The following is a 19073-nucleotide window of genomic DNA, read 5'->3' on the forward strand; positions in this document are numbered from 1 at the left end:
GACCTGCCACATCTCAGTCTAACATTACAGCGAGAGAGGAGGAGGGGAGGGCATCTGACACAAAGGGATACAGGAGGGTGGGAGGGCATCTGATACAAAGGGTACAGTGGGCCCTACCTGAGAGAGTTTCTGGGGGAAAGGAGGCTTCACTGCGGTGGATGGCTGGAGGCGACTGAGCTGAAAATACAAGAACACACAGATCATTGTCCCCATACCTCTGATGATGTCCTAATTTCAAATGCAGGACAGGGCCTATATAATTCACTGTTTTTTGAAAGAAATCTCCAAACTTCAGGTCCACAAATGTTGAACCTTCTCATTATTATTTTTTGGATCAGCTCCACAAACTTGTCATATTAATCTTACGGCTTTAAGTCTTTTTAACTGACAACAACCACGTCTTTGTGCTTGAATAATGGCTCTACTTTCTAAAAATATTGTGAAAAAATCTTTTGACTTTTTGACATATGACAGTTACACTGAGAACTCCACCTGAGAGTTCTGACTTGTCCTACATCTTAATTTCAAACTACAAAACTAACCTTTAAGAAAAGTAATATCGATCTGATTTTCATTCAGTAAAACATTTTAGTTTCACACTCTCACCTTCCCACTGACCGCAGCAGCAGCAGCAGAGGCTTTGGGCAGAAGTCCCACTCTCTGGAGATACATCTGCAGGTTCCTCCTTAGCTCCTGCTCCACCGGCTCCACCCTCTGCTCCACTGGGTCCAGAGCCTGAGGCCGGCCTTCAGGGCTGTAGACCGGCTCGGGTCCTGGTCCAGATCCTGGTCCAGGCTGGGGTCTTAAAGGGATTCTCCTCAGTTTGGACAGTTCTTTAGACAGGATTTTCTGAGTGATGTCGTCCTCCCATGTCAAACCTGCACAAACACAATCACAGGCTCATACAGAGGCTGAGGTGTCTTGCTCAAAGACACATCGGGTGCCAAAACATCAACCTTCAGGTCAATGGGCAAACTACGATGATATTTTTGCCTAGGTAAATTATGTGACTGTAAGAAGATGGATGGAGCCTTGTTTCGATCTGGTTAAGACCTGCTTTAGACCAAATTTAATCCGTGTTTAGACCTGGGTTAGTTCCTGTTTAGACTTGGTTTAGTCCTGGTTTAGTCCTTGTTTAGACCTGGTTTAGTCCTAGTCAGTCCTTGTTTAGACCTGGGTTAGTCATGGTTTAGTTATGGTTTACTCTCCCCTCTAGTGGACATATGTATAAAATATCTGTGAAAATATCGGCTTAATTTTCAATATTGGACCGATACTGACATATCGCCCACTTCTAAAAAATGTGCTGGAATAAAATATGCAGGTATTTGTGAAACAATGCTCTGGCAGAACACGGAGCAAAACAATTCAACTCAAGACAGTAACAAAATCATCACTACTGCACACGGTACTGGTGCTGTTCAGATTCTACACTGTGATGACGTCATACTGCCAGATGGTGGCGAGAGACAGTTTTCCCTATTAATTACACTGTACGTTGCCATGAAATATCCAAAATGTAAATTCACAAATGTTGAACCTGATTATTTAGTAAATCAACCCAAGAACTCACTGTGTTACAAAAGAAACCTGCATTTGAACAATATTTATTTTAGCTGCCCTCATCTGTATTAAATATGGTTGGTTTATAGAGTGTTATGATGTCATCTGAAACACAGCAACACAAGAGCTAGGTCTGAGCCAGAGCAGGGAGTCGCACCGGGTTAGTACAAGTGGAGAAGCTAAAATGAACGCAAGTTACAGTACTTAAATATTACACAGCCCATCTCAGATATGAGAGAATGGAGTTTGAAGAGTGACGTTTGTGGTTTCTTCGCTCTGTCTTAGCTTGTTTTGTTCCGATAACATTTTAAAAAATCGATACATGGCCTTAGCGCACTCGACGATACCAATACCAGTCTGATACCGCATAGTGTGAAAAAGAAGACTACGGCTACTCCATTTTGTTACAGTACAAGAGCAAAAATTATTCTACTAAAAGTCGCTCTCTAAAGAATATCCACAAGAATAAATGAGGTTTTGAGACCAAAGTCAGAGTCAAATTTTTAATGGTCCTGATGATGAGTTGTGCTTATTTAAGCATTTTTTACTTTTCTACTTCGTACTCTTTCTACCAGCATGGATAAAACCAACAGTGAGGCCTATAAAAAGCCCTCATCCTCGGAGTGCATGGCTACTTATGCAGAGTAAACAAAGTCTGTGTAAGCGCTGTTGTCAGCTGCACTCGGCACTACCAGTATCAGTATCAGAACAACCCTCGTCTAAGCACACACACTGTAGCGTTAGTGTGAGGTTGTTGCTTACCTCGACTCGACAATTTCTGCAAAAGCAGCCTGAACCTCTGCACCACCGAAGGAGACACGTCGTAGGAGAAGAGGTCCTGTAGGGGGCGCCGGTGACACCTGCCGAACATCCCATCTGCATAAACATGTACAATAATAATATATCATTATATTACACAAAATTGACTCTTGTCACCTTTAAGTCGTGTTATAATGTTGTTACCTCCTCAAAAACAGACTGGGAGTTATGTTTTTTTATTTACACATTTGAGTAACTCTTTATTATTAGTCTGTCCACATCTCCAAAACTCAAAATGCTCTGTTCCACGTTGTGATGTCATGTAGTGGTAGTTTTCAAGTTAACAGCTCCTTTTACCTTTTGTTTAGCAGAGTTTGGCAATTCCAGGGCTGAAAGGTATATGGAGTTTAAAACACAGTGGAGCACTTACTGTATTACCACATGACGTCACAAGGTGTTTTCTGTTTGAGAGAAGAAGTGTTGTGTGTTAAACATGTGTGAATGAAACTAAACACAACTCCAGGTCTGTTTGTGATGAGGAAACAAAATAAAGAGCTGTTATTTCCCATGTCTTACATAAAACCTGACCAAAAATTGTGTTGTTTCACACTTCAACAAGCTGGTCTCCAAGTAGAAGTAGATACAATTACTCTCATACTGTGGAGCATTCCATGTAAAGCAACATCTCAATGGAGACAAGCAGGTGACAGAAAAACAGGTACCTCCACAAGAAAAGAAAGAAAACACAGTAGAAAACACAGTACAGCTTTAAAAACAAAATCACTGATACAGTTTAAAATGGTGTTAGATTAGTCAGTGTTTCCACTGGTCTTTTTTTATATATATAAAAGGTCTTTTACTTTAGGTTTCCATCCCTTTAAAACATGTTTGTGTTTTGTGGTGATGATGAACACGAGTCTAAAGATAGAGCCTGACATTCTGAACCGTTACTAATGAGGGAAGTGGGAAGAAAATCATCTCCTCTGCTTCTCTGTTCCATCTGAAACTCCCCTCTGCTCCTCTGAATCTCTCCTCTACTCCACTGACCCTCTCCTCTGCTCCTCTTCTCCTCTCCTCTGCTCCTCTTCTCCTCTGACCCTCTCCTCTGCTCCTCTTCTCCTCTGACCCTCTCCTTTACTCCTCTACTTCTCTGCTCCTCTACTCCTCTGATCCTCTCCTCTGCTCCTCTTCTCCTCTCCTTTGCTCCTCTACTTCTCTGCTCCTCTACTCCACTGACTGTCTCCTCTGCTCCTCTGACCCTCTCCTTTACTCCTCTACTTCTCTGCTCCTCTACTCCACTGACCATCTCCTCTGCTCCTCTGACCCTCTCCTCTGCTCCTCTTCTCGACTGACCCTCTCCTCTGCTCCTCTGACCCTCTCCTCTGCTCCTCTTCTCCACTGGCCCTCTCCTCTGCTCCTCTGACACTCTCCTCTGCTCCTCTTCTCCACTGACCCTCTCCTCTGCTCCTCTTCTCCTCTGATCCTCTCCTCTGCTCCTCTGACCCTCTCCTTTACTCCTCTACTTCTCTGCTCCTCTACTCCACTGACCATCTCCTCTGCTCCTCTGCTCCTCTGAGCCTCTCATCTGCTCCTCTTCTCGACTGACCCTCTCCTCTGCTCCTCTTCTCCACTGGCCCTCTCCTCTGCTCCTCTGACCCTCTCCTCTGCTCCTCTTCTCCACTGGCCCTCTCCTCTGCTCCTCTGACACTCTCCTCTGCTCCTCTTCTCCACTGACCCTCTCCTCTGCTCCTCTTCTCCTCTGATCCTCTCCTCTGCTCCTCTGACCCTCTCCTTTACTCCTCTACTTCTCTGCTCCTCTACTCCACTGACCATCTCCTCTGCTCCTCTGCTCCTCTGAGCCTCTCATCTGCTCCTCTTCTCGACTGACCCTCTCCTCTGCTCCTCTTCTCCACTGGCCCTCTCCTCTGCTCCTCTGACCCTCTCCTCTGCTCCTCTTCTCCACTGGCCCTCTCCTCTGCTCCTCTGACACTCTCCTCTGCTCCTCTTCTCCACTGGCCCTCTCCTCTTCTCGACTGACCCTCTCCTCTACTCCTCTGACCCTCTCCTCTGCTCCTCTTCTCCACTGGCCCTCTCCTCTGCTCCTCTGACACTCTCCTCTGCTCCTCTTCTCCACTGGCCCTCTCCTCTTCTCGACTGACCCTCTCCTCTACTCCTCTGACCCTCTCCTCTGCTCCTCTTCTCCACTGGCCCTCTCCTCTGCTCCTCTGCCCCTCTCCTCTGAACCTCTCCTCTGCCCCTCTGCTCCTCTGGGTTTGTGGGAGAGGCGTCAGTGCTGGGATGTCTTCAGATTAAGTATTGATGACAGGAACAGTAGGTCTAAAAATACCAGGAGCAGACGGGAGGCTGATGTCTGATGGAACACTACAGTATGAATAAAAACAAATAAGACATGTTTTAAAATAAACTTTAGAATTTGGGGAAAATGATCAAAATCAGCCCAAAAATATCAGCAGAGCTCATTGGCCACTGGAGAATTGGAATCTGCCCTGAACATGAAAAACCCCAGACTGGTCTATCTCTAATGAATAATATTGTGTATTTAAAGCTATCATAACCAACAGCCACATTTAAAACATTTCTGATGGGCTTCTAAAAAAAATATTCAACTGAAAATAATACTGAGTTTGGTGGAATGAAACTAGATCCAAAGCATCACAACCTTCTGAATTTTTAGGGTGATAAGCAACATTATATAAGTGTCAATGTGAGTAATGACATTTTCTCCTGTAAAAACCCAAAACACTAAATCTAAAATGTGAAAGAGCTGCCACAGTTTAGTAACACATATAAAGTCTACAACTCTGATCAATATTTAGTTTGTACCTCACCCTAAAACAAGAAAATCAAGCTAACAGTAGACAACCAGAGACGAGGTAAACCACAGGGACTCTGGATCAGACACAGAACAACTGAACCTTTCATGAAGCGCTAGTTTTCAATTTAACAGCTCTTTTTACGTTTAGTCCAGTAAAGATTGGCAACTCCAGGGCTGAAATCATCCAAATGATTCTAGTGAAGGTGTATGGAGTTTAAAAACACAGTGGAGCACTTCCTGTATCACATGACATCACAAGGTGGAACAGAGTGTTTTCTGTCTGAGAGAAGAACTCAGCCTAAATATGCAGGGTTTGTGTGTTAAACATGTCTGTGTTGAGGGAGTGTGAGACGAGTTCAAGGGTTCTTTGTCTCCCAGTATTGATAGCTAACAAGCTAGCTATGCTATGGAGAAGTTGAAGCATTTGAGAAACTACTTTCAGTTTCCAAAGAAAGCATAGGCTTCCACAGGCTTTGTTTAATCACACCTGCTCCTGGACAGAACAGCCCCACACTGACCCCACAGGGAGGAGGGAGGGGGGCAGGAGGGGGGGTGACAGTGATGAGGGGTAATTGTCCGTGTTGTGGTCAGATGTTTGGCGCTGATTAGACTAATTGCTGTTCACTTTGATTGTTTCTGGGGACACACAGAAAGAGCTTCAGTGCACTCATGGCTTTGGATTTAAAGCTGCACTATGCCCGTTTTCTGCCATTGATTTGTCATGTTCCACAGTATCTCATTAAACATATCTATTTCAAGGGTGACGAGCTGGCGACGCCACCAGGCCGAGTCAAAGGTCAGACCTGTGGAGAGGCAAGTCCACTCACAGTAAGAATGCATGTTTTTCAAGGTATTTTTGACCAATGACAACAGCTGTTGCTGAAGAAAAACACGAAGGCCAACATCTCCATGGAGACAAGCAGGGGGCATACTCTTAACGCAAACAACGTCTGAATCACCACCTGATGATGTTACCAGGTGTAACAGAGTATAGAATAAATGTGCAGGATTGTGAATGAAACAAAACACAACTCAAGGGATGGACACTACTAGATTAGAACAGGGTTAAAGCCCTACAGCGGGACATTTCATTACATCACAAAGTTACAGAAGGATGTGGTCAGAGTAAAGTGGCTTTAATAAAATGCTTTTGTCTGTGAGGTTCTTACCGTTGATGCAGATCTCGTGTGAAGAACACAGCTCAGTGTCAAACAGGCAACCTGAAAGACAACACAGGGATTCAACTCTGAGGGGCTAGTCCAGGTTTAGTCATGGTTTAGCCCTGCTTTAGTCCAAATTTAGTCCTGGTTTAGCCCAGATTTAGTCCTGGTTTAGTCCAAATTTAGTCCTGGTTTAGCCCAGTTTTAGTCCTGGTTTAGTCCTGTTTTAGCCCTGCTTTAGTCTTGGTTTAGTCCTGGTTTAGCCCAGGTTTAGACTTGGTTTAGTCCTGGTTTAGCCCAGGTTTAATCCTGGTTTAGTCCTGGTTTAGTCCTGGTTTAGCCCTGGTTTAGTCCTGGTTTAGCCCAAGTTTAGCCCTGGTTTAGTCCTGGTTTAGTCCTGGTTTAGCCCACGTTTAGTCCTGGTTTAGCCCAGGTTTAGTCCTGGTGTAGTCCTGGTTTAGTCCAGGTTTAGCCCTGGTTTAGTCCTGGTTTAGTCCAGGTTTAGCCCTGGTTTAGTCCTGGTTTAGTCCTGGTTTAATATATGTTTTAGATATACTTTTATATTTTAGTACTTGTTGCTCTTTGAGACCTGTGTGTGTCAGATGCCCTCACTGTATCTCCATGGGGTCTTATTTTGTGCAAAAGCTACTAACCCTATAGTTTAGACCTCTCCAAACATGTTTTGAAATGTCCCAGTGTGTCAGATGCTCTCCCTGTCTCTAAGATGCTTTAAATGAGAAACATGCATAATAGATTTTGTCCAAATGAGTTTATCTTAGATGTTCAGGTTTTAATGATGCGTGAGAAGCACTGGGGGAGGGGAGGATCTCACGCTAAAACAAAACCGATCAGAGCAGAGGATGTGGTCTCCATGGAGACAATTGATGGTCCCTACAGGAAACAGACCATAATAAGCTCCTTAACCTTTGACCTCATGCTCTATTGATGGACTCCAATCAAAGAAGAAAGATAAAACCGTATTAAAGGTGCTTATTTTTACAGATGTTTAAGTGAAAAACTAGTTTGTTTTAAACAGTTTGCAGTGGTCCAAAGTTATTCCTTATTTACCTTATGCATTCTGAACATCCTAAGTTTTCACCATGATGAGTTTATTAGCGCTTTTTACAATGCTCAGAGACCAGCGTTCAGTTTTGCTTTGACAACTAAAATGTTAACCGTGTAATTCCTGTCTGAACTCAGACTTGAACTTTAACAGCCACATCAAATCAATAACATCTACAGCTTTTTACCATCTAAAAAAACATTGCAAAAAGGTATACTGTCAAAACCAGACTTGGAGAGACTTATCCATGCATTTGTCTCCAGTAGGTTAGACTACTGTAACGGCCTGCTCACTGGCCCCTCCAAATGTGCGTTAAAGCAGCTGCAGTACTTCACACATGTGTCCTGTGCTCAGGTCTCTGGCTCCTGTGGCTCAGAGACTTTAAAGCAGCTCTGCTTGTGAACAAGTCTCTCCATGGACCAGAAACAAAGTACATCTCCGAAATGTCAGTGTCATATGAACCATCTCACACTCTGAGGACTTCAGGGACCGGCCTCCTGCTGGTGCCCAGAGTCAGGACTAAACATGGGGAATCGCCATTTCAGTTTTATGCAGCTAAAACCTGGAACAGTCTTCCTGAAGATGTGAGACAGGCCTCTACTTTGACAATGTTTAAATCCAGGCTCCAAACAGTTCTGTTTATCTGTTCATACGACTGAAAGGTTTTTATTCTACACTCCTATCTTTTAATGTTAATCTTATGATGATTATTTGTGATTATTTATGTTTTGATTTGTGTCATTTTAATATCTCTCTTATTCTGTAAAGTACTTTCATTTACTTTGTGCACTATACAAATAAACTTGTCTTGCCTGTCTGTCGAACAATAGATGCAGACAGTACAGTACATACTGGACTTATTCTGACCTCAAGCGCTGTTTATACAATATATGTGTACTGGGGCAAGACATTTTGCTCAAATACATGGGAAATATCAAGTACAGGCCTTTGAAATAAACTACACTTCCCACAATGCACCTGCTCCACTGTAAACAGAGCGGTCACCTTTAGACACATGTTTAATGTTTAGTCATGAAACATTTAACTAAGAGACTGCACTGTGCAAACACTACAGCACAACTGGGCTAAGACAAATGGCATGGTCTGATATTGGAATAGTCTTGGTCTAGACCTGGTTTAGTAATGGTTCAGTTCTGATTTAGTCCTGGTTTAGTCCTGATTTAATCTTGATTTAGACCTGATCTACACCTTGTTCAGTCCTGGTTTAGCCTTGGCTTCGTATTAGTTTTAGACCTGGTTTAGTTCTGGTTTAGACCTGGGTTAAACCTGGGTAGACACTCGGTTAAGACCTGGTTTAGTCCATGACTAAGTGTAAGTCGTTTTAGTCCAAATTGTACTAGTTAATAATACTGGTTAAGATTTAGTCCTGGTTTAATCTTACTTTTGAACTGCTTTGGACTTAAGCATTTCAAAGTTTTAGTTGTAAATCACAAATTTGACCTGGACTAGTTGATATTTTCTGCTCTGATGGACAGTTACAGTATTAGACTTTATAAAACATAAGAGTGCATGGTTAGTACATGCATTGGCCTCCTCTGTTTGGACTCTGACTCATTTCCTAATCAGGACTTTCCTTGTGTTTATCAGAGGGGCTGAAACACTCAGACCACTGTGTAAGGCTGTGAGGTCAACTGCTTTAGACCATCTATTATGTGAGCTGCTCTGAACTCACTTCTACACATTGATCCTTTGCAGCTGATATTATCAACATTCCCTGGGGCTGTGGCGCTAACTTGAAGCACTGCTCTGTCTGAAGCTCCGTTGCTCAAGTTAGATGTTAATCTAAGCTTTGTTTAACTTTTAACACAATCTGACTAAAAAGAACTGACAAAAGAGCTGAATTGTACTGTTAAACAAGTCTCTCTCACATAATGTGACAAGAGCTAGCTAGCATTAGCCAACAGTTTTTCAGTTAGTTGCTCTCACCTTTCTGTTGAAAATCAAACTCCTAAACAGGACCATGAACGCTCAGACTGATCACAGGATCCTGAAAATGTGCTGTTTAAATCCTTTTTTTTTTGTGCATACAAGAAGTACTCATAAATACATGATGACGTTAAATCTGAGAAGTGTTTGACCTGATTTATGGTTAATATCTCTGTAATCACCGCGTCTACCCACATGAAACAAAAACAAACACAACGTCCAGCGTTTCCTGTGTCAGTGTGAAAATGTGAAGGTGGATCTGTGGAGCCAGGCCCCGAGACACAGCTGCATCTGTGCAGTTTCTGTTTCTGAGCTGGACGAGCGTTTATAGAGTTTTATTGGACAGCGCACATTATTATAGTGTCCTGCTCCTCGTCTGGACCCGGAGATGTGGGCTGCCATGTCTGAGTGTCTTATGTAACAGAGAGAGAGAGGGAGAAGAGAGGGAGAGAGGGGGAGGGGGAGGGAGAGAGGAGGATGGGAGGAAAGAGAGGGAGAGAGAAAGGTGAGCGAAGAGAGATATGCAGACGGAAAGAGGAAGAAAGAGAGAGAAAGCGAGAGAAAGGAGAGGGGGAGAGATAGACTGAGAGAGGGAGATAGAGAGGGGAAAGAGGGAGGGAAGGGGGAATGGAAAAGAAAGAGGCAGGGAGAGGAGTAGAGAGAGGGAGAAAAAGAGGAGAGAAGGAGAGAGAGGGAGAGAGAATGGAGAGGGAAAGAGGAAGAAAGGGGAGAAAGCGAGAGAGAGAGAGGTGAGGGGAGAGAGTGAGAGAGAGAGGGAGATGGAGAGGCGAAAGAGGGAGGGAAGGGTAGATGGAAAAGAGAGAGGGAGAAGAGAGGGAGAAGAGAAGAGAAATATAGAGAGGGAAAGAGAAAGAAAGGGGAGAAAGCGAGAGAGAGAGAGGAAAGAGTGAGAGGGGGAGAGGGAGATGGACAGGGAAAAGAGGAAGGGAGAGGAAAGATAGAGAGAAACAGATGGAGAAGGAAAGAAGAAGAAAAGTGAGAAAGCGAGTGAGAGGAGAGGGAGGGAGAGAGAGGGAGAAAGAGAGAGAGAGTGAGAGAGAGAAAGTAAGGAGAGAGAGCGAGAAGAGAGGAAGGGGAGGAAAGGAGAGAGAGAAGTGGTTACCCTGGGATACCCTTGTACCATCCTCCTCCAGGTGTAAACTACAGACAGAGACATTTATTCTCTATAAGGCTTTGACTTCAGGAAAATGACATTTAAAAATAGTATCTCAAATATTTTCCAAAGTAATTGTATTTAAAATAGAAATACATTTGAAATACATTATTTTCATTTAAATAATTCGTCGTTTCGTCGACGTTTTTAAATGCTACATATCCTCCAGAGATCCCAAATTAGCATTATTTTTACCATGTTATAGTAGCAACAGCAGCAGTAGTAGTGTTACTATGCATAATTATGATAACTATATTCTATAAAACAATATCTAAATTAAATAAACTGTTATTTAAGCGGACAGAGGTTTTTGATTTAACCTGCAGAATTGATTTCTAACAGAGAACACAATAAGAGCTGTAGAAACGTGTAATGCAGCTAATAACAAAACGGTAAACAGCTAGTAAAGAGCTAGTAAACAGCTAGCTAACATGGGCCTAAAATACACCTAAGCAACGATTTATATCACATTTTATCTGCCAAATGCTAAATAAATGGTCTTTATAAAGCCCTTAAATGCCGTGGAGCCTTGTAAAAGATGAAACTCCACTGAACCGAGGCTAAATCAGATTACTGCCACAGGTGAAGCTGCGGCGGGGGCTTTGACGTTTTCTGGAAGTGTGGGCAGAAAAAGCACCACCGCCAGCCCGAAATAGCGCCCTGTCCATGGGCTGCAGAGCGGCCCAGAGCCGGCCCCGCTGGAGCGCAGGAGAGGCGGGAAAACTCACCAAATCTTCGGTCTGCAGAAACCAGGAGGTGACGGTGAGAAAAGGCGAGGAGCAGGAGCAGGTGGAGCGAAGAGAGAGGAGCCATGGCGAGTCCACTCCGCCGCGAGTAAAAACCAAATCTAATCTAATATAAACGCGCGGTCCACAGGCTAAAAGGCCATGGTCCCTGCGCAACGAGCCGCGGGGGTGTTCCGAGCCGGGGAAGAGGCGCTGATCCCGGGGACAGGGCGCCCGGAGGAGGAGAGTGGATGTAGGCGGAGAGGATGCAGCGGAGGAGGAGAGAGGATGTAGCCGAGGAGAGGCAGCGGAGAGCGGGGAGGATGGGCGTGATCAGCCGCTCCAGCTGCTGCACGAGAGGAACCGTGTCTGCCAGGGCTTCAAAATAAAACATCATCATATCCACACATTTATTACCGCTAATTAACCTTTTCACAAGGCATAAAGTATTTTTCAGTGTTCAGCGATGAAGCCTATTCTTTATTCCTTATTCTGATTTTAAATGTACATTACCATATTTAAATATAGGCCCAAAACAGTTATAGATGTATATTTGTGTACGAACACGCCACAACATGTCATACTTTCATGAGCAAGTACACATTACAGATGGTGCAACCGGGCAACGTTACAGGTCAGATCTGTGGACAGGCGTCACCACTGGAACTGGAATTACGTGGTATGAAAGTGGTGTGTGCGTGAATGACTGGTGGTGGCCGGAGGGGCCGATGGCGCAGATTGACAATCGCGCTTATGCCCCTGGGCAGCGGTGACTACAATAGTAGCTTAACATGAGTGAATGAGTAATGAATGTGTAGTGCTTTGAGAGGCTTTCACAAGACTGTAAAGTGCAATACAAGTGCAAGGGATTATTATTATTATTATTATTATTATTATTATTAATATTAATAATAATAATAATAATAATAATAATAATAATAATAATAATACCACCTCTGTGCATGTCATATTAGCTGCCCATGTACAGGAAGTAAAATGATAAATTTCATCAAAATGTACCAAAAAAAAACAAAAAAATAAAAATCCTTGACAAAACTAGGCTTTTTTTGGGTGAAATCTTAAATATAACAGTGAAATAGCACTCTAAGCTGTCATATGCACTTTAAATGGCTCATGATTCTGCTATTTTCTGATCTATGTTCTAATGTAGTTTCCTCATCACAGACCTGGAGTTGTGTTTTGTTTCATTCGCACATGTTTAACACACAAACCCTCCACATTTAGGCTGTAATATATAACCTTTAATACCACTGTGGTAGATGTGAAGCAAAGCAACAACATCTCCATGGAGACAAGCAGGTGACAGATCCCCAACTGGAAAAGTTATACAGTGAATCTTTACTATAGCATTCAGGTTGAGAATAAACAGATACAGACTAAAGTTGCATAGCCAAACAAAGCTCTTTAATTAAAATACAATTAAAATACAATTAAAAGACATATTTAGTGACGTTACAGTGGAATAAGTCTGGGTTTGTCAGTTTAAGGCACACGTTTAAAAGAAGGCATCGTCCCAGAGGCAAAGCTTTATCATACTGTTTTAGACATACAACTTCAGATATGACAGAAACACATATATTATTATTATTATTATTTAAACTCTATGATGCACTATTTTGATACAGGCCGCTACAGCCACAGTTAAACACACTGAACTTTTACAGCATTTTAGATTAAATAGATCCCGTCCCGTCTATCGGTCCCTTATATCTGATAATGTTAAACAGCCATGTGCATGATTTAAAATACAAAATAATCTTATGTTAAAGTGATGCAACTGTAAAATATGATTAAATATATGTAATAAAGCAGTATATGTATCATTGCAATGTTAAATGCTGCTCAATGCAACGATGAGCCAAAACATTATGACCACTTTTCAACCCAGGACTAACCCAGGTCTAACCCAAGAGGACTAAACCAGGTCCAACCCATGACTAACCCAAGACTAAACCAGGACTAACTCATCTCTGACAGATACAGACCAGTGCAAACAGGGACATCCCAACCATAGCTGCACTAAATCAGGGCTAAATCAGGTCTAAACCAGGTCAAACCAGGTCTAAACCAAGACTAAACATGCACTTTCTCCTCTATCTTCCCAGTATTTCTGAGCCTGTGGTCTGTGGTCATAATATTTTGGCTCATATGGACTCTAGCTGAACTTGTCTTGCAGATATTTGATGCAGAAATGTCAAATGTTCTGAGAATAAAAACTCCCTAGTAGTTATTAACATGGAAGGTCTCTAGCGCCCTCTAGTGCAAACGAACAGAAATCACCACCCACGTTGAAGCGTGACCTTTACTTTCCAATTGCCTAATAGTAGTAACATATTTGAACCATTATAAAAGCAATTATAATGTAAACTAGATATGGCAACAAGGTAAAAATATACTCAACGTGCTAATACCGTTTTGATTTAATTTCACAGGAAAAATGATTTAAAAAATGTAAAAAATAAAGGTTTGTGCAGTGACTGTTTGCTTGTACATGACCTGCAAGACACAAATATGCAAAAATAGTCACTGCAATGGATGGAGACGATTCAGACTGCTTATCGATGCTTACACTGCAAAAATATCTACACGAGTTAAAATGACATGAAATAAAATGATTCATCTAGATCGGATTTGAAGTAAAAGTTTAGATTTGTTTTGTAAGTTACTACTCAAAGTGCATTTGACAGACTTATATTTTCTAATTCTGACTTAGTTTGGCGGGATAGCACCAGTCCTAAATATTTATCGTAGTTTTTCATCAGTTAAATGGCAGTTTGTGAAGAAAAGCATTAAACAAAAAGTACAAAAATGCAGGAAGTAGCTCTGAGTTGTCAAACAGAATTCCTCTGCCTGTGTCATCAACTCCATCCAAAATAGTTTATGCACAAGGAAGGCATTTTTCTGCCATTTTAAAGTTTTATTTAACAAAATAAAGGTTTTGTATTTATTTTATTAGTCTACTTACAACTGTTGTGCAATTTAGACACATTTTGGCCCTTTTTAACATTATGGTTGCTAGGTAACGAAGGCCTATGTCATATCTGCTGATGTGTCCAACCAGGAAGTAAAAATATAAACTTCACTAAAATTAGAAAACTACAAATACAAGGCAAGATTTTTAGTAGAATCTTAAACATATTGATGTTGACTGTTTTAGAGAAATGAGTCACATGCACTTTAACATTATGTGACTTATTTTAAATATTTGTAGCTGGTTTCTACGACACTAAACTTGATTAACATTTTCTGACTAAAGAAATGGGAGGGAAAAACTGCACATGAAAAAGACTTTTATAATCGGCGGGAAAAAAATGAAATAATTACAAAATAAATATAATAATATTAATAAGAATTTGCCAGTATAATATAATAATATAGGCTATGGTGAAACGACTCAAATGAGAACATGTATGATTTTATCTCGTGTAGATAATTATATTTTGCAGTGTAGACAACTCACTAAAATTAAAGCTGTACAGTGTGACTTTCCTGGTAAAGGGTCTGCGACCTGCTTTTCAAGATGCCATTGCTTTGCCTGGAATACAGAGAGGCGACCCCGCTCGCAACAAGAAGCCATGTTTTTCAAGATATTTTTGAGCAAAAAGAACAAATTGTATAAATGTGAAATAGATACATTTATGCAATACTGTGGAACATTCTACACAAACCAATAACATCTCCATGGAGACAAGCAGCTGGTAGACCCTACATCAGAAAAGTTATACAATGTAGCTTTAAAACAAAAAATATGTAAAAAAATATCTGAAATAATTTCTTTGGCATGTTTCACCATCTTTGGATTGTAAAAGTTTAAAGAAGGTAACACGAAAAAACGGATCCCACTTCATTCCTCGATCTGTCTCTGAGCATATGTACAAACGTTTACATTGTTTTCATGTGTCAATAAAAATAATAAAATTAAAAACTCTACACAAGTCCCTTTACCTGCTCTGTCTTAAAGGGGAGGCGACTGTGATGGGTACATGTTTGTGTGTATGCCATAGTAAATAAAGTAAATTAAAGGTGCGCGTAGGGCTGGTCATGTGACGTCTATAACAGCGGCGGTTGGCTCATCCCGTCTTCACTCAACTCAAACCTGGAAAACATAAAACATACAGAGTTAAACATGTGATGGTAACAAGTGTTGTCTTATTTTTTAAGAATAATTTAAAATTAATCAGTTTTACATAGTACAACCCATAAAAATGGGAAAGTAAAAGACTATTAGGACGTCATCTCATTGAGATTTTTCTAACACTGAGACTGTGATTAGATTTGTGGTTTATGTCTTAAAGGGCCCATATTAAGGCACTGTCTGATCTATGTTATAATGTTGTTTCCTCATCACAAACACATGCTCCAGTGTGTTTAAACTCCACACACCTTCATTAGAATCATTGGGAAAATTTCAGCCCTAGAATTGTCAATCTCTGCTGAAAAAAGGTAAAATGAGCTGTTAACTTGAAAAGTACCACTTCATGACATCACAAGGTGGAAGAGAGCATTCTGACCTTTCAGACTGGTTACTCAAACATGTGATTGGTCTAACAAGTATCCACACTTGTGAGCAGTTGTGTGATGTCTAGAAATTGCAGAGGCCAATACCTATTTTGCACTAAAACTGACAAAAAAGACTAGGAACAGGAACCATAAGTAATGTTTTTAAAACACTACATACACAGTTTTGTAGCAAAAAAAAATCCCTTGTGGATCAAGAAAGTTTGAAGTCTACAACAGAACTACTAAATCTCTGGGGAGCTGCTTGGAGAGAGGGGGGGGGAGCTATTGGTTTTAGCCTCACTGAAGCATGCGCTGACTCGCCCCTGCTGGTGGGTTTATGCTTTCAGGCACATATGTGATGACTCACCATTGTGTCCACCCTTTAGTGATGTCATCATGTGTCAGATCCACCAGAACCTAAGAGCGAAAATAATCACATCAAACATCATCATGTTAAACCAAGTATTTAAAGTGCAGAAGACAGGTTAACATGTTTTTCTAATGAAGACTACCGGGGCTAAATATTTATCAAGAGTTTCCGTGAGAAGAAATGCACAAAAGGTACACATGTACACTGTTTAAACTATCATTTAGTACAATAAATGTGTTGTCTTTTATTTTCATTCGTCTAATCATAACTATTGTGTAATTTAGACTTAGGTTTGAGCCTTGTTTACATTACGGTTGCTAGATAACAGTTATGAAATTACATCTACATATATCATATCTGCTGTCTGTGTCACACCAGGAAGTAAATTTATAAACTTAAAATTATAAACAAATTACACAACTAGAAAAGACAAGGCATGACTTTTTGTAAAATCCTAAATATAATCATGTTAATAGTAAAGGAAAAATATAAAGTCTGTCCACTGGACAAATCGTTGTAGGAGTGAAGACGTTTCTCTGCTCATCCAAGCTGCTTCTTCAGTTCTGGTCAGATTACTGCTGGACACTGCCTTATATCTATCTGAAAGGAGGGGCTAACTATACTGAAACTAACACACCTGCTGTTTACAGTTTCTGTTTGCAGGCTAGGTCTACCCTAAGTGTGCACTGTGCCTGAGTCTGATTTAGTATAGTCATTCAAGCCCCTAATGAGTGATTTCACACCTATAAACATACTGGCTAGCCCTATTGTTTTCTTTGTTTTGTTTTGGGTCTGAGGATGGAGTTATAGATGGGGGATAGATGATGTCTGAGGCCCCATTCCTGTTCAAAGAAGGATTGTCTTTCCTAACAAAACTTTCTTCTTTAACTCCCCTCTCAAATATTTCTTTTCTCCATACCTGACTATAGGAATGGTTAGTTATCTATAATGTTAACTATGTTTTAGTGAAACGAGTAGAAACTCTAAGACACTTTGATATCTGACTGTAAAAGTAGGCAGAAATCGGCCATTTTGAGTACCTTCCCGAGGAGCCCCTTATGTTTGGAGAGCAGACCTCCTCCGTTCTTCACTGCCACGTCCAGAGTGCGCCTGTGCAGCTCCACCACAGAAACACTGAACTCAAAGCTGAAACACAGCACATAAAGTGTACCTCAAACATACATGTACCATAACTTTAAATTCATGGGTCATGGGCCTTTGCCAAAATTAATTTACTATAAATCAAGTATTCATTATATTGACTTTTGCTGTTTTGTGTTGCAGCTCTGTTCGCTCTGAGGTGAGTCCAGCTGAAAACTACTCCCCTGAATGACTCAAATATTTTAAAAACTCTTCATGATTAGAAAAGTCCTAATGGTCTTAAGGAGCCTCACGTTTGGTCATAACGCGGGTTGAGGTTCTTCTTAAATGCGTTGGTTTTCCTTCGTCCTGATCGGCGTTTGTCTGGGAGCAGATACAGGCGCACGTACGGGTCCGAGCCATGGTCTGTGAACGCGATCAGGTTTCTGAAAGAGAGAAAAAACATGTCAATCTTTTATTTATTAATTTGATTTACTTTTTTTTTCCTTTAGGAGGCGCCACAGCAAATGAACTGTTCTAATGTGAATTGTAGTTGTAGTTGTAGTAGTTGTAGTAGTAGTTGTAGTAGTAGTTGTAGTAGTAGTTGTAGTAGTAGTTGTAGTAGTAGTTGTAGTAGTAGTTGATGTAGATGTTGTAGTTGTAGTTGTAGTTGTAGTTGTAGTTGTAGTTGTAGTTGTAGTTGTAGTTGTAGTTGTAGTTGTAGTACCTGCAGCTGTGCACAACCACGATGAGCTTGTTCCTCTGGGAGCTGTGTCTGATGGTAAGTTGGATCTCCCCCAGAGGAAAATGACCGGGTCCAGAGCCACTGGAACAGACGGGAGAGATACAGAGTCAGAGAGGAGAGATACAGGGTCAGAAAGGAGAGATACAGGGTCAGAAAGGAGAGATACAGAGTCAGAGAGGAGAGATACAGGGTCAGAAAGGAGAGATACGGGGTCAGAGGAGAGATACAGGGTCAGAGAGGAGAGATACAGGGTCAGAGAGGAGAGATACAGGGTCAGAGAGGAGAGATACGGGGTCAGAAAGGAGAGATACAGAGTCAGAAAGGAGAGATACAGAGTCAGAAAGGAGAGATACAGAGTCAGAGAGGAGAGATACAGGGTCAGAGAGGAGAGATACAGAGTCAGAAAGGAGAGATACAAAGTCAGAAAGGAGAGATACGGGGTCAGAAAGGAGAGATACGGGGTCAGAAAGGAGAGATACGGGGTCAGAAAGGAGAGATACGGGGTCAGAAAGGAGAGATACAGGGTCGGAAAGGAGAGATACAGGGTCAGAGAGGAGAGATACAGAGTCAGAGAGGAGAGATACGGGGTCAGAAAGGAGAGATACGGGGTCAGAAAGGAGAGATACGGGGTCAGAAAGGAGAGATACAGGGTCAGATAGGAGAGATACAGGGTCAGAAAGGAGAGATACAGAGTCAGAAAGGAGAGATACAGAGTCAGAGAGGAGAGATACAGAGTCAGAGAGGAGAGATACGGGGTCAGAGAGGAGAGATACAGAGTCAGAAAGGAGAGATACGGGGTCAGAGGAGAGATACAGGGTCAGAGAGGAGAGATACAGGGTCAGAGAGGAGAGATACAGGGTCAGAGAGGAGCGATACAGAGTCAGAGAGGAGAGATACAGGGTCAGAGAGGAGAGATACAGAGTCAGAGAGGAGAGATACGGGGTCAGAAAGGAGAGATACAGAGTCAGAAAGGAGAGATACAGAGTCAGAAAGGAGAGATACAGAGTCAGAGAGGAGAGATACAGGGTCAGAGAGGAGAGATACAGAGTCAGAGAGGAGAGATACGGGGTCAGAAAGGAGAGATACAGAGTCAGAAAGGAGAGATACAAAGTCAGAAAGGAGAGATACGG

The 19073-nt window shown here is 41.7% G+C and overlaps 2 protein-coding genes across 3 annotated transcripts in view; both read right to left on the reverse strand.

Annotated features, from left to right (window-relative positions):
- LOC117384850 (receptor-type tyrosine-protein phosphatase N2-like) overlaps positions 1-11493 on the reverse strand; it is a 73259-nt gene extending 61766 nt beyond the window's left edge. The window contains exons 1-5 of the mRNA XM_055228271.1: positions 11231-11493; positions 6328-6378; positions 2326-2439; positions 607-878; positions 118-177 (exon numbers count right to left, since the gene is read on the reverse strand). Of these exons, the coding sequence (XP_055084246.1) occupies positions 118-177; positions 607-878; positions 2326-2439; positions 6328-6378; positions 11231-11315 (582 nt within the window). The 5' untranslated portion in view covers positions 11316-11493. The remainder of the gene's footprint in view (positions 1-117; positions 178-606; positions 879-2325; positions 2440-6327; positions 6379-11230) is intronic.
- A 1815-nt stretch (positions 11494-13308) lies between these two features.
- LOC117385382 (extended synaptotagmin-2-like) overlaps positions 13309-19073 on the reverse strand; it is a 45544-nt gene continuing 39779 nt past the window's right edge. For both annotated transcript variants that reach the window (XM_033982679.2, XM_033982678.2), the window contains 5 exons: positions 17926-18024; positions 17513-17644; positions 17159-17264; positions 16116-16165; positions 13309-15344 (listed from right to left, as the gene is read on the reverse strand). In XM_033982679.2, the coding sequence (XP_033838570.1) occupies positions 15299-15344; positions 16116-16165; positions 17159-17264; positions 17513-17644; positions 17926-18024 (433 nt within the window). In that variant the 3' untranslated portion in view covers positions 13309-15298. The remainder of the gene's footprint in view (positions 15345-16115; positions 16166-17158; positions 17265-17512; positions 17645-17925; positions 18025-19073) is intronic.

This window comes from Periophthalmus magnuspinnatus, chromosome 17, assembly GCF_009829125.3.
Source record: "Periophthalmus magnuspinnatus isolate fPerMag1 chromosome 17, fPerMag1.2.pri, whole genome shotgun sequence".
NCBI lineage: Eukaryota > Metazoa > Chordata > Actinopteri > Gobiiformes > Gobiidae > Periophthalmus > Periophthalmus magnuspinnatus.